Source organism: Gouania willdenowi, chromosome 17 (genome assembly GCF_900634775.1).
Source record: "Gouania willdenowi chromosome 17, fGouWil2.1, whole genome shotgun sequence".
NCBI lineage: Eukaryota > Metazoa > Chordata > Actinopteri > Blenniiformes > Gobiesocidae > Gouania > Gouania willdenowi.
In genome coordinates, this window is record NC_041060.1 from 34246984 (window position 1) to 34263107 (window position 16124).

Here is a 16124-nt window from a genome sequence, read left to right on the forward strand (position 1 = left end):
GAGCTTGTCTGTGTGGACACTTTTAACCGCACTTTTCAGAAAGGCTTTTGGTTAAACTGCTTTTCATTTTTAATTATCTTTTTATGATATTCCTACTGTTGTTTTAAATTATCTTGTGTTTTATTATCCTTTTGTGATGTTGCTGCTGTTGTTTTAGTTTCATTTTTGCCTGTACGGCACTTTGTGATTTTATCTGTGAAAAGCGCTATAGAAATAAAATTTACTCAATTATTTTTTGGGTCACAACTGTAAATAAAAAGGGTTACATTGGCATATTTAACTTTGAATGATTATTTAGAGCAACCAAAAGCAGCGCAAGCTGCTAAATGATGTAAAAGCTGGCAGAATGCTTCACTAGTAGGGATGTAACGATTCACTCAACTCCCGATACGATTCGATTCACAATACTGGGTTCACGATACGATTCTCTCACGATTTATTTTACAAAATGGGACTGTAGACAAATGATGATATAAATTATTCCTTTTTTTTTCAAAATACTGTACTATTTTCCTTTTTTTTTCATTGTCAAAAGAAAGCCTTGATAAACTATTCAAAACAATGCAATTTAACTAAAAATAAATCCTGAATGAAATAAATAAAGGAACAATACAAATGAAGAAGCCTATTAATTTAAATTCTGGTTCTATAGTAAATAATGCAAAACTGCGTAATAGTTCTTTTTCTTTTTAAAAGTGCAACTGAAAATGCACTGTATTTAGGTCAGATATTTGTTTGAACCAGCAGAGGGCGCTGGTAACCCAGTGGTAGGTTGGAATGCAGATATTCTTGCAGTGAAGAAGAGATGCTACGCGCTAGCAGACAGAGCTAATAATAAAACCTGAGTTTTACAGATATTCACGTAATATTACAGATATTCTTTCGGTGCTAAAGGGGTAAGGAATCATTTATGAACATGTTTAAGAGTAGAAGGTAGCCAGAAAGATAGTAGTAGCAGATTCCGTCCGCCGCCTCCTCTTCCGGAAAAGAGAAGGATAAATATATGGCTGTTTAAAAAAAGTACTGCGATTCAATTTTCAGAGTATCGATATGGACCATGATACCAATGAATCGATTTTTAACTGCCTTACGATTAATCGTTACATCCCTATTCACTAGAACACAGGCTCTAAAACTGTAAAATAGTCCCATTTATAAAAGCTGTTAAAAGAATATGGTGCATAATAATGTGCTTTGTTAGACATAAATCTTCTAATAAGGGCATTTAATAAGTTTTGTGTAAAAACAGTGGAGGATCCCTTTAAATGGTCTGATGTGAGTGTGGTACTCAGAGACAGGATGGTACTCCACCTCGTAACGTTTCTGGTCCTCTGCTGCCTTTTTGATCCACAGAATCTTCTCCTTTTTGTCCATGGACTTCCAGGCCCCATCCATGGCCACCTGGGCCTTCCTGCGGTCGCTCTGCGGCACACACGAGCAAACGTTTGATTTGAGACCGACTCACCACGCTGTGACACACGCTCAGTGTGAACTCACTCTGTATTTAGCCAGGTAGTCTCCCATCACACTGTGCTGCCACATTTCCTCTGCGGTCTTTGGCGTTTCTGGAAGCTTCGTCGTCTTTCTTCCGTCTCTCTTTTCTTTGGCCTGGCCGGCCGGCGCCCACATTTCTAGCTCCGCCTCCCGACATCGTTCCTGAGGAGGGAAAATGTAGCGTTGAGACCAGGGTTGAGGTCAATTATAATTGCAATAGTGGAATAGATAATTAATTACAGTTATGACATAATTAATACTGTAATTGTAATTGAAAAACTGTCAATTCCAATCTAATTAAATGCAAAACTAAGAAATCATGTTACAGTTCTATGGCTTACACCAGGGCTGGGGTCAATTACATTTTTCAATTACATTTACGTCTTTAATTATCCATGTTCAATCACACGTCAATTATCATTACAGTGACGTGCATTTTTTCCAATTACAATTAAAATTACAATAATTTTTTTTCCCCCTGAAAGTGAATTGCAATTACGTTCTCATTTACTGAAGTTCAATTACAATTAATCACAATTACTGAGCCTGAAAAAACAAATAATAAAAAAATCCAACCACATAAAACATATCCTTCCTCTTGTGTTAGCTTTCTGTTAGCATTTCTTATGATAACGGGTCAGTTTTGATCCTTTAATCAGTTGTAAAATACACTACAAATGTTATATATCATCCAATTAGTTTTCATCTCTTGGTTACTGTGTCAGGCTTCCTAATCAATGATTATATTGGTATTAATATTCTTAATGTGGCGTCTCAGGCTTTTTTCTGTCACTGTAGTCCTAAATTTATATATTTTTTGAAATAGCAAAATCCTGAAGAGAACACACAAAAGGTGTGTTTTGCAGTGACTGTCGACAATGCGCTCAATACAATTCTATATTTTGTACGCATGTTGCATATGTTTATATTGAACAATAAAGCGCACATTTTGAAACCGTTGCAGTTCATGTCTGTGTCCAACAATACACACATAGTTACTGTAGGTCAGTCAGTAATAATTCAGAAATAAATTACATTTTAAGATGCTTAAAGGCACACTGTGTAACTTTTGGCCACTAGGGGAGCTAGACCTGTAACTTTCACATCAAGTGCCCCTAGTGGCCACAAGCGCTGCAGCACTGTCACAAAAATCATCAAACAGTCAGTCGGGCCAGCCTGCTTTGTCTTTTGACTGTGTATGCAGACCGTTGTTGACCTGTAACTTTGGGATATGCTCTAAGGGCTGGGTCGGTCAGGCTGAGTCTGCGCCACGGCTGGAGAAGCTGCCGCCGCCGTCCTTCTCTCCCCGCCGCTCAGCCCTCCTCGCCCTCTCTGGCCTCGTCGCCGTCTTCGGCGAGAAGGGCTCGGCATCCCAGGCGAAGGAGGCGGGGAGTAGGGGGGGGAACGCCATCGACGCGGGCCGAGCACCGGGTCAGCTAAACTCGTTTCAGCTGCCCATAACAATGGTGCCGGGTTGGGAAATGCCCGTATGTTGTGACGTCATGTGGGAACTATAAAGTATATCAGAGCCTACGGTCACTTCACTGGCGTAAAGTGAAACGTTCTCCAGGTCACATGACCTTGCCAAACACGGTCCGTCTCCTCCAAACTTACATAGTCGGTATTTCAAGAGCGAAGCTCAGCCTTTCTGCCTTTGAGACCGACACCACGCTTCCACATACATTTTTTCAAAGGGAAAAATGATCTAAATCTGTCAGACTCACTGTCTGCACCGTCAGCCATGGAGAGTTTATCACTCTTGACCTTTGACCTCATGAGTGAGATTTCTGAAAGACTGAAAAGGCTTATTGACTTACTGGGGAAAAATAATAATTGTAATTTAATTGTAAATGAAAAAAATGCCGGTCACCGTAATCATAACTGAGTTGTAATTGAATGTGGATAACAGGGTTAGGGTCAATTATTAGATTAATTACAATTATGGCATACAGTAATTATAATTGTAATTTTTCAAAACTGTTGCTGTAGTAATGTAATTAAATTGTAGTTGACTTTAGATAATTGACTTTGTAATTGTCATAAAACTTCTATCAAAATTGTCAATTATAATTTAACGCAAAACTGTTGAACCATGTTACAGTTCTATGTACAGTTCTACACATATACAGTATGTAGTTAACAATTATTAAAATATGTTTCACATCATGATTTCCCACATTTTACTATTAAAAAAAATATAAATCTCGTGGTATACTGACAGGCTCAGATGTCCCCACTGAAAATATAAAACCTATATTTTCATTGATTAGGAAACCTAACAATGTAACCAATAGATAGGAAATAAATGATATAAATATTTGTTTTTAGTGTATTTTACAGCTGATTTAGGACTCGTTATGATGAGAAAAATTGAATTGACCCCAACTCTGGTGGATAATTATAGATGCAAATGTAATTGAAAAATGTAATTGAGTCCAACCCTGGTTGAAAACACACCTTTACCGACAGAGACTTAGCTCTGTGAGGACTGGCGCCCACTCCCAGTTTGACTCCGCCCAGTTTCTCCTCCGTCACCACACGGTCTCGCTCTTCCTCAGGAAGACTCTGACGACAAAAAAAGGAAAGGAAAGCTTTAGATGAGAACTCCATCACGTGGAGCTCGGACTCGTGGATCGTCTCACCTCGATGAACCGATGCAGATCCACGTCGTACTGCTTCTTTCTCTGGGAGAGACAAACCAATCAGAGGCCGAGCAGCAGGGCACCGAGCACCAATCAGACGCCAGTGTGACACCAACCTGTTCACAGCGTCTCTGAAACGTGTCCTTTTCCTTCTGCGTCATCATTTTCCACTGTTTACTGCACAGCACCATCCGCTCTGTGCTGGGCACGTCCTTCATGTTCACCATCAGCTCCGCACAATACAGAGAGTACCCATTACTGCAATACAAGTACACCCATTACTGCAATACAAGTACACACCCATTACTGCAATACAAGTACACCCATTACTGCAATACAAGTACACCCATTACTGCAATACAAGTACACACCCATTACTGCAATACAAGTACACCCATTACTGCAATACAAGTACACCCATTACTGCAATACAAGTACACCCATTACTGCAATACAAGTACACACCCATTACTGCAATACAAGTACACACCCATTACTGCAATACAAGTACACACACATTACTGCAATACAAGTACACCCATTACTGCAATACAAGTACACCCATTACTGCAATACAAGTACACACCCATTACTGCAATACAAGTACACACCCATTACTGCAATACAAGTACACACCCATTACTGCAATACAAGTACACCCATTACTGCAATACAAGTACACCCATTACTGCAATACAAGTACACACCCATTACTGCAATACAAGTACACCCATTACTGCAATACAAGTACACACCCATTACTGCAATACAAGTACACACCCATTACTGCAATACAAGTACACACCCATTACTGCAATACAAGTACACCCATTACTGCAATACAAGTACACCCATTACTGCAATACAAGTACACCCATTACTGCAATACAAGTACACACCCATTACTGCAATACAAGTACACACCCATTACTGCAATACAAGTACACACCCATTACTGCAATACAAGTACACACCCATTACTGCAATACAAGTACACCCATTACTGCAATACAAGTACACCCATTACTGCAATACAAGTACACCCATTACTGCAATACAAGTACACCCCCATTACTGCAATACAAGTACACCCCCATTACTGCAATACAAGTACACACCCATTACTGCAATACAAGTACACACCCATTACTGCAATACAAGTACACACCCATTACTGCAATACAAGTACACCCATTACTGCAATACAAGTACACCCATTACTGCACTACAAATACACATATTACTGCAATACAAGTACACCCATTACTGCAATACAAGTACACACCCATTACTGCACTACAAGTACACACCCATTACTGCACTACAAGTACACACCCATTACTGCAATACAAGTACACCCAATACTGCACTACAAATACACCCATTACTGCAATACAAGTACACCCATTACTGCAATACAAGTACACACCCATTACTGCAATACAAGTACACACCCATTACTGCAATACAAGTACACACCCATTACTGCAATACAAGTACACCCATTACTGCAATACAAGTACACACCCATTACTGCAATACAAGTACACCCATTACTGCAATACAAGTACACACCCATTACTGCAATACAAGTACACACCCATTACTGCAATACACGTACACACATTTTTAAATATTTGTTAACTACTTATGTGTAAGACATAGACCTGTTTTGCATTTGATTAAATTATAATTTACAGTTTTTATTAATTTCCTATGGTAATTACAATTATAAAGTCAACTAGAATATTTGCATTTCCTGAAAAAATAAGTGATAATGCAGCGTACTGCAGTCAGCAGTACGCTGCATTATCAGTAATAATAATAATAATAATAATAATAATAATAATAATAATGCATTGGATTCTATATAGCGCCTTATCATAGACACTCAAAGCGCTTTACAGAATTAGGCATTATTCTTTCACTCCACACTTAGTGGTGGTAAGCTACTATTGTAGCCACAGCTGCTCTGGGGCAAACTGACATAAGTGAGGCTGCGAGTGCACCATCGGCCCCCCCGACCACCACCAACACTCACTCACACACTACATTCATACTAGGCGATATGTGGGAGAAGTGCCTTGCCCAAGAACACAATGACAGATACCAATGACTGTCCCCCTCTGTAGCCTGACATTATCTTAGCATTCCTGTAGCTATAGCATTAACCTTACATTAGCGCAACAAAAGCATTAACCGAGCATTAGCATTAACCTATCATTAGCATTAGCCTAACAATACCATGAACCTAGCACTAGCTAAACGTTAACCTAGCAATAGCTTAACATTAGCAATCAGGTTGAAAAAGGTTGAGGGTAATATTCTGAACATGTTAATGGTTGAATAGTTTGTAGGTGAAAAGTGGAGCAGTTCCTCTGAACTGACGTTTAAATGGGATCGCAGCTGAAAAGTCAATGCAGTTTTACAAAAAATTTAATAACTCAAAAAGTTAAAAAGTTACAAATCACTAAAGTATGAGCACACATCTCGAGAACTTTCTGAACGTTTTGATCGCTTATTTGTCAAAATGGGACGAACGTGTAGGAGAAGTTATATAATTGTGAGGATGTCTCCTGTATCGTCACTAGTTATCTAAACTCAATTACAATTCAATTACGATTACAACAGCGACAGATTCTTAAAATTACAATTACGGTTAAAACTATGCCATAATTGTAATTAATTATCAATTACTCAATTACAGCTCTAATTGAGGCCGACCCTTGCTGAGACTTACGGCGGTGGTTTGGTGGGTCGTCCATCGAACTTGTCTTTCAGCTGCCTCTCAGCTTTGGTGAGGACGGAGCGCACGTGCTCATCCGAGTTAGCGTCTGGGTGAGCTTGGTGGTACGCCCTCATACTCCCCTGAAACACACAGGCTGTGATTACACGTGTTGGCCCCGCCCACTCATCACTCCCACCCCCCACCCCCCCATGTGCTCTGCGTCCGCCGGGTTACCTCGTAGTCTTTCTGCAGCTCCAGAGCTTTGCTGATCCACTTCAGCCTCCTCTTGTCTGACAGCTGAGACCACTGCCTCCTCAGAGCCTCCTTCAGCTCTTTCTGACTCACCTGTAACACAATCAATCAATCAATCAATCAATCAATCAATCAATCAATCAATCAATCACTTCTCTACTCATCCCAACAACACATTTGGTTACATTTCTGAAAACACATTATGAATATAAGGCATTCATTCAGATTTTTAGTTAGAGTTTCTCTAGAACAGTAATTCTCAACCTTGGGGTCATGAGACATTGGGAGGGGGGGTCACCAGATGCCTTTAAAAAACTAAGAATATTTGTTCTTTGCAATTTCAGCTTATTTTTTTATGTATTTGTTTTTTTAAATTATTTTTCTGCAACTCTACCAAACTTTCCATATTTTAACCTAATTTCATCACTTTTCTTGCATTTTTGCTACACTACTTCCATTTCTGACACTTCTCCATCAAATTTCAATGACTTTCCAATTTTCCACCTAATGTTACATATGTTGAGCCATTATTGTCACTTTTAACCTCTTTTCACCACATTTCATGCTTATTTTAGCCAATTTAAGCAACACTCACGATTTGTCATGCCCATTATTTGCCAGTTTAAACTAATTGTTCCTACTTTTTTCTGCCACTTTTAAACAAATAGACACTTTTTTTTTTTTTTACCAATTTTTCTGTCAGTTTTTGCCAACTCTAATTTGCACATTTCTGTGGTTTTTAAAATCCCATTTCACCACCTTTGGTCACTTTTAACCAACAATGCAACGATTCACTCAACTCCCGATACGATTCGATTCACGATACTGGGTTCACGAAACGATTCTCTCGCGACTTATTTTACAAAATGGGACTGTAGACAAATGATGACTGAAAAATATTCCTTTATTTTTTTGGGGGAAAAAAATAGAAAATACTGTACTGTTTTCCTTTTATTTTTCATTGTCAAAAGAATCCCTCGATAAACTATACAAAACAATGCAATTTAACTAAAAATAAATCTTGGATGAAATAAATAAAGGAATAATACAAATGAAGAAGAAGCCTATTAATTTAAATTTTGGTTCTATAGTAAACAATGCAAAACTGCATCATAGTTCTTTTTCTTTTTAAAAGTGCAACTGAAAATTTATTTTGTGCCTTAACAATTGGACTTGAAAAAAAACAGTCTGCACTGTATTTAGGTCAGATATTTGTTTGAACCAGCAGAGGGCGCTGGTAACCCAGTGGTCAGTTGGCATGCAGATATCTTGCAGTGAAGATGAGATGCTATGCTAGCAGACAGAGCTAATAGAAAAATGTGACTTTTACAGATATTCACGTAATATTACAGATATTCTTTCGGTGCTAAAGGGGAAAGGAATCATTTATGAATATGTTTAAGAGTAGAAGGTGGCCAGAAAAAAGGTATTCGCAGATTTTGCTCACTGCTGGTTAAAAAAGGTACTGCGATTCAATTTTCCCTGCATTGTTGTGAACCTTGATACCTATGAATCGATTTTTAACTGCCTTACGATTAATCGTTACATCCCTACTTATTTTAAATACTTTTGTAAGAAACCCATGGCTTATGTTGTCTATACTCATTAATGTACGCATTAAAATAAAAAATAAAAAGTAAATAAAACTCGTACCCCTACCCCGCTCCGTCAAATCAGCTGCAGTCACAGCAAACAGCTGATAGATAACTGTGTGTAGATCGGTTTACTCTGCTCATTGTAGTTGCTGCTGCCTTTCAGATGACTGCTTTAAAACAACAGCTTATTTGAAAGTGGACTAATACGTACACAGACACAATGTGATCCCTATTCTGGACTATAGCACCAGCACGGGTAAGCGGGTGTGTGTGTGTGTGTGTGTCGGTGACAGGGAAGAGAGATCTCCATCCGTACGTTAGCATTCGTCACTTTGACAATCATTCTAATGTATTGTAGTGATGTAAAAATGTAGAAAGTATCCAAATACAGCCACAGAAGAACAGAAGTAAACATCCATGCGTGTTTGTACGAGTACTGAAGGGGGCGTGTTCATGGGCGCGTCAGACAAGCTTGGAGTTTCTTAAAGAGACAGAGGTGAAATCGAGGCATCATGAACTGTGTGCTACAGAGGGAAATTTCCTGCATTTTCCCCAAAAAATTGTGTAGCATATTTATTTGAGTATGCTATAGAATGGTACTATGTCCCTGAAAAAAACATGATGCCCCCCTTTAACACTCATCAATTCCTGCATTAATTGTTTTCTGCTTTTACTGCAGCAACAGTGTTGTTGTTGGTCTGAATCATGGATTTTAATCATTATATTTTCAAAGAATTATTTCTCAATTGTGACGTAAGTTGTTCTCCAGTTCCTCAGTGATTGTGATTGGTCTGACGCTGTAAACTCCTCCTCTGTCACTAGAGCGCACACGTAGCCAGGCTGAAATCAACTTGCTTAACTTAGCTTGTTGTGATCTAGATTCATAGGACAGCTTCTGTCTGAGAGACGATGTTTGGTTAGGTGAAGCTAACGGAGATAAATCCAGGATATAATGGGCTCTATGCACGCAGGAACATGACATCATTTCAGCTGAAATGTCAGGAAGGCTGTTTACTTCCGGCAATCACTGAATGCTACTACTATGCTATGCTAGCAACCTCACCGCTCAGTTTAGTCAATATTTGCCTTTTATTATCACGTCTTTTAGTTGTTGTTGTATTGTTTAATATTTGTGTCTCCCTATACGTGTAATATGACATGTAAGCGAACAAAGCTTTGTCTTCAAAAACGTGAGGACAGCAGTTCAAGCTACCACTGCTGCTCTGCATCTTCTATTGTGTCCCACATAACTTTACATTCAAGTTGAAAATAACATTTGGATGGCTGTTAAATTTACCTTTTAGTATCTTTAAATATGTTTAAATTTTTTTATTTTCCAGGTTACCTTTGATCAGCTGTAAACTGTGGGATGTTGTGACTGTCAGAAGTGGGTCACCAGTTGACATTGATGAGAAATAATGCTTCGTTCAGTTAAATTAAATAAATATATATAAAACTCTTCTCACACGAATATATTTGTGTGAATTTACAATAATTCGGTCGCAAGTAAATATGAGCTCATAGCGTCTGTTTAGCTGAATACAATACATACGTGTGCTGTGATTAAAGCTGTGATGGGATAGCTGAATTTATAAGGTGACGTGGGACACATGAAGGAGGTTAATGAAAGTGTGCATCATAAATCTATGTGTGAGACATGTTTTCTGCATGATGTTCATGTGTGTTTATGTCATTTCACTTGCTTAACTTTTACCACCGACACCGTTGTTTATTTAGTTTTCTACATTATTAAATGTTTGTGCAGCAGGAGCATAAACGAGTGGTGTGAATGTGGTTGAGAATATATTGTGTGTTAAGGTGTGTGTAAAACAAAAACCAAAATGAATTGGTTCATCAGGGGTTTATGACAAAAACGGCATAAAAACATGAAATACATAAAAATGTAATGAAAAACTTTAGATTTCAGGTAAAGTCTGAAGTTCTGACGTGAAAAAAGTGGGGAAAAAATATTTACGTATGACATTACTATTATACTTTTAAGAAGGGTATCATTTTGGTACCTACAGTAGGTTTTTTTCAATAAACGTTCATAGCTCTAAAAGTAATAATGCCTCAAAATCAGTGTTCCTATGTTTTTATGTGTTCTTTTGAAAGAAAGGGCATAAAAACACAACAATAATACAGAAATATAATGAAAACATTATATATGTGGTTAGGTCTGGAGTTGTTGAAATACATATATATAAAACATTTTTTAAAAGGTGCCTCGAAGGTAAAAAGGTATGAAGCTTGTTTGTGATGTTTTCATGAAGTTAACAGCCTGTAATGACCGTGTGTGTGTGTGTGTGTGTGTGTGCGTGTGTGTGTGTGTGAAGTGACACAGATGTGTAAATGCAGATGTGCTGCACTGCGTGTGCCTCACCTCAGGGTGAATCTTCATATACGTCTTCTTCTCGTGATTGTACCACAGCTGTTGAGGAGTTTTGGGTTTCTCCGGCAGGTCGGACTTCTTCCTCTCTTCCATCAGCTCTGGATGCTCCTCCCTGAAGAGTAGAATAAAGTAGAGTAGAATAAAGTAGAGTAAAGTAAAATAGAGTCAAGTAGAGTAGAGTAAAGTAGAGTAAAGTAAAGTAAAGTAGAGTAGAGTAGAGTAGAGTAAAGTAGAGTAGAGTAAAGTAGAGTAGAGTAGAGTAAAGTAGAGTAGAGTAGAGTAAAGTAGAGTAACTTTAGGTGAGCTCAGGTTACACCCACTGATCCCAAACATTGGACTCACTTAAAGCGGGCCATGTTCTTTTCAAAGTCTTCCTTCTCCCTCTGGAACTCAGTGATGTACTTTTGCTGAAAACCAACAAGCAGGACATGAAACCTATTGACCGCATCAAAATGACAGACAAATACACAAAAGGCAAAAAAAATACACAAAAAAGACAACAAAAATACACAAAAATGACTCCGTAAACACAAAACGGCAGAAACACACAAAATAACAACAAAATGACAAAAAAATACACAGAAAGACAACAGAAATTACTCACAAAAATACAAAAAACTTTTTCAAAAACACACAAAATGACAGAAAAATACACATTAAGATAACAACAAAAACCTAAATGACAACAATAATGGCTTCATAAACACACAAAATGGCAGTAAAACACACAAAATGCTTTCAAACAGACACAAAATGACAAATGAACAGAAAGATAACAACATACACAAAAATGACTACAAAAAAGCAAAATGACACAAAGGCCCTATGTTACGAATCTAGATAATTATATCATGGATTTATCTCCGTTAGCAGGCTTAAACTATCCCAACATTCCTTGTCAGAGAGGAGCTTTTTTACGAAACTACATAGATTACAACAGTCTAAGGTAAGCTGTTGATTTCAGTCTGGTTAACTGGCGCGCTCTAGTGACGAAGGTGGATATTACAGTGTCAGACCAATCAAACGGAGGAACTGTAGAATGTCACAATTGAGGAATAATTCTTTAAAAATATGAAGAATTAAAATACATAATACAGACCAAAAACAACACTGTTACTGCAGTAAAAGCAGAAAGTAATCAATGCAGGAATTGACGAGTGTCAATGATTAAATTAGTCAGATTATAAAGGGAGAATAAACAGACACTGATCAGTTTCACTTTCTCTTTTACCTTGACTGTGGCGCTGATACTGCGTTCATTAAGCTCAGCCTACATTATAAGTTGTAATACATTTATATTTGATATTATCTTACAGGACTGAGGCTCTCAGCGTTACCCCAGAATACATGAATATATAAATACAATAAAAAAATACACAAAATGTAAAAAAAAAATACACAAAATGTAAAAAAAAAAAAACACACAAAATGACAGAAAAAATACAGAAAAATAACAAAAATTACCACAAAAAACCAAAACGACAACAAAAATGTACAGAATAACTCCAAAAACCCCACAAAATAACAGAAACAATAGAATATAAAAATAGATTCAAAATGACAATGATAATGATGTTGCTCAGATGGTCCATTATTCTAAATGATGGCTGTATGCTGAGTGGAACGCACCTTTTTCTTTTCAGGCAGCTCCTTGTACTTTTTGGACAGTATCTTGGTCAGGTCCAGGTTGCTCATTTCTGGGTGGATTTTGGCATATTTGGCTCGTTTTTCCATGAAGAAGCGAAAGTAGGGAGTTAAAGGCTTTTTGGGGAAATCGGGGTGAGTCTGAGGACAACAGGAGATTGATGGAGTCAGTGAAGTACCAGAGGAGACTGTTCAGCCACAGACTAGTCCTTCCAAAGTGCAGGACTAACAGACTGAAGCATTCCATTACAACAACTATAGACAGACAGAGAAGGAGCAGTAGTTGTAGTCTGTAGCACCAACCTTGTTTATTTATTTATCTATTTCTGTACATTATGATTTATTCTTTTCTGTAATGCTGCTGGAAATACCATTTCCCTGATGGAGCCTAAGTGTATCTAATCTAAGTAGTTCTGCACCACTCTCACCTTTAACAATGTGCCATATGTTATTGTTTACGATATATCGTCAAAAACATTCCCACCGCTAAAGCAAGGCAAATGTATTTGTAAAGTGCATTTCATACACAAGGCAACTCAATGTGCTTTACATGATGAAAAAGTGCAACAGAAAACATTCAACAGCTTAAAATCTATAAGAACATTAAAATCATCAGTAAAATGATTTAAAATCATTAAACACATTACATCATCAACATGACCAAAAATCTCTCTTTCAATCAAACGCAGTAGAGAAAAAAAGTGCCTTTAACTTTGATTTAAAAATGTTCACATGTGATGCTGACTTCAGCTCTGCTGCAGTTTTTTCCACTTCTTTGCAGCATAACAACTAAACGCAGCATCACCATGGTTACTGTGAGCTCTGGGCTCCACTATCTGACCTGTGTCCGTAGATCTATGAGCTCTGGGCTCCACTATCTGACCTGTGTCTGTAGATCTGAGAGCTCTGGTCTCCACTATCTGACCTGTGTCCATAGATCTGAGAGCTCTGGGCTCCACTATCTGACCTGTGTCCATAGATCTGAGAGCTCTGGTCTCCACTATCTGACCTGTGTCCATAGATCTGAGAGCTCTGGTCTCCACTATCTGACCTGTGTCCATAGATCTGAGAGCTCTGGTCTCCACTATCTGACCTGTGTCCATAGATCTGAGAGCTCTGGGCTCCACTATCTGACCTGTGTCCATAGATCTGAGAGCTCTGGTCTCCACTATCTGACCTGTGTCCATAGATCTATGAGCTCTGGGCTCCACTATCTGACCTGTGTCCATAGATCTATGAGCTCTGGGCTCCACTATCTGACCTGTGTCCATAGATCTGTGAGCTCTGGGCTCCACTATCTGACCTGTGTCCGTAGATCTATGAGCTCTGGGCTCCACTATCTGACCTGTGTCTGTAGATCTATGAGCTTTGGGCTCCACTATCTGACCTGTGTCCATAGATCTATGAACTCTGGGCTCCACTATCTGACCTGTGTCTGTAGATCTGAGAGCTCTGGTCTCCACTATCTGACCTGTGTCCATAGATCTATGAGCTCTGGGCTCCACTATCTGACCTGTGTCCATAGATCTATGAGCTCTGGGCTCCACTATCTGACCTGTGTCCGTAGATCTATGAGCTCTGGGCTCCACTATCTGACCTGTGTCTGTAGATCTATGAGCTCTGGGCTCCACTATCTGACCTGTGTCCATAGATCTGAGAGCTCTGGTCTCCACTATCTGACCTGTGTCCATAGATCTGAGAGCTCTGGTCTCCACTATCTGACCTGTGTCCATAGATCTGAGAGCTCTGGGCTCCACTATCTGACCTGTGTCCATAGATCTGAGAGCTCTGGTCTCCACTATCTGACCTGTGTCCATAGATCTATGAGCTCTGGGCTCCACTATCTGACCTGTGTCCATAGATCTATGAGCTCTGGGCTCCACTATCTGACCTGTGTCCATAGATCTGTGAGCTCTGGGCTCCACTATCTGACCTGTGTCCGTAGATCTATGAGCTCTGGGCTCCACTATCTGACCTGTGTCTGTAGATCTATGAGCTTTGGGCTCCACTATCTGACCTGTGTCCATAGATCTATGAACTCTGGGCTCCACTATCTGACCTGTGTCTGTAGATCTGAGAGCTCTGGTCTCCACTATCTGACCTGTGTCCATAGATCTATGAGCTCTGGGCTCCACTATCTGACCTGTGTCCATAGATCTATGAGCTCTGGGCTCCACTATCTGACCTGTGTCCATAGATCTATGAGCTCTGGGCTCCACTATCTGACCTGTGTCCGTAGATCTATGAGCTCTGGGCTCCACTATCTGACCTGTGTCTGTAGATCTATGAGCTCTGGGCTCCACTATCTGACCTGTGTCCATAGATCTATGAGCTCTGGTCTCCACTATCTGACCTGTGTTCATAGATCTATGAGCTCTGGGCTCCACTATCTGACCTGTGTCCATAGATCTGAGAGCTCTGGGCTCCACTATCTGACCTGTGTCCATAGATCTGAGAGCTCTGGGCTCCACTATCTGACCTGTGTCCATAGATCTGAGAGCTCTGGGCTCCACTATCTGACCTGTGTCCATAGATCTATGAGCTCTGGTCTCCACTATCTGACCTGTGTCCATAGATCTGAGAGCTCTGGTCTCCACTATCTGACCTGTGTCCATAGATCTGAGAGCTCTGGGCTCCACTATCTGACCTGTGTCCATAGATCTGAGAGCTCTGGTCTCCACTATCTGACCTGTGTCCATAGATCTGAGAGCTCTGGGCTCCACTATCTGACCTGTGTCCATAGATCTGAGAGCTCTGGGCTCCACTATCTGACCTGTGTCCATAGATCTGAGAGCTCTGGGCTCCACTATCTGACCTGTGTCCATAGATCTATGAGCTCTGGTCTCCACTATCTGACCTGTGTCCATAGATCTGAGAGCTCTGGTCTCCACTATCTGACCTGTGTCCATAGATCTGAGAGCTCTGGGCTCCACTATCTGACCTGTGTCCATAGATCTGAGAGCTCTGGTCTCCACTATCTGACCTGTGTCCATAGATCTATGAGCTCTGGGCTCCACTATCTGACCTGTGTCCATAGATCTATGAGCTCTGGGCTCCACTATCTGACCTGTGTCCATAGATCTGTGAGCTCTGGGCTCCACTATCTGACCTGTGTCCGTAGATCTATGAGCTCTGGGCTCCACTATCTGACCTGTGTCTGTAGATCTATGAGCTTTGGGCTCCACTATCTGACCTGTGTCCATAGATCTATGAACTCTGGGCTCCACTATCTGACCTGTGTCTGTAGATCTGAGAGCTCTGGTCTCCACTATCTGACCTGTGTCCATAGATCTATGAGCTCTGGGCTCCACTATCTGACCTGTGTCCATAGATCTATGAGCTCTGGGCTCCACTATCTGACCTGTGTCCGTAGATCT

General features: G+C 39.8%; 1 protein-coding gene across 2 annotated transcripts in view; it reads right to left on the reverse strand.

The window, feature by feature from the left end:
- ubtfl (upstream binding transcription factor, like) overlaps positions 1-16124 on the reverse strand; it is a 39380-nt gene that overhangs the window by 14450 nt on the left and 8806 nt on the right. For both annotated transcript variants that reach the window (XM_028472966.1, XM_028472965.1), the window contains exons 5-14: positions 12733-12888; positions 11446-11510; positions 11095-11215; positions 7099-7209; positions 6877-7004; positions 4253-4394; positions 4137-4178; positions 3952-4059; positions 1498-1656; positions 1312-1422 (exon numbers count right to left, since the gene is read on the reverse strand). In XM_028472966.1, the coding sequence (XP_028328767.1) occupies positions 1312-1422; positions 1498-1656; positions 3952-4059; positions 4137-4178; positions 4253-4394; positions 6877-7004; positions 7099-7209; positions 11095-11215; positions 11446-11510; positions 12733-12888 (1143 nt within the window). The remainder of the gene's footprint in view (positions 1-1311; positions 1423-1497; positions 1657-3951; positions 4060-4136; positions 4179-4252; positions 4395-6876; positions 7005-7098; positions 7210-11094; positions 11216-11445; positions 11511-12732; positions 12889-16124) is intronic.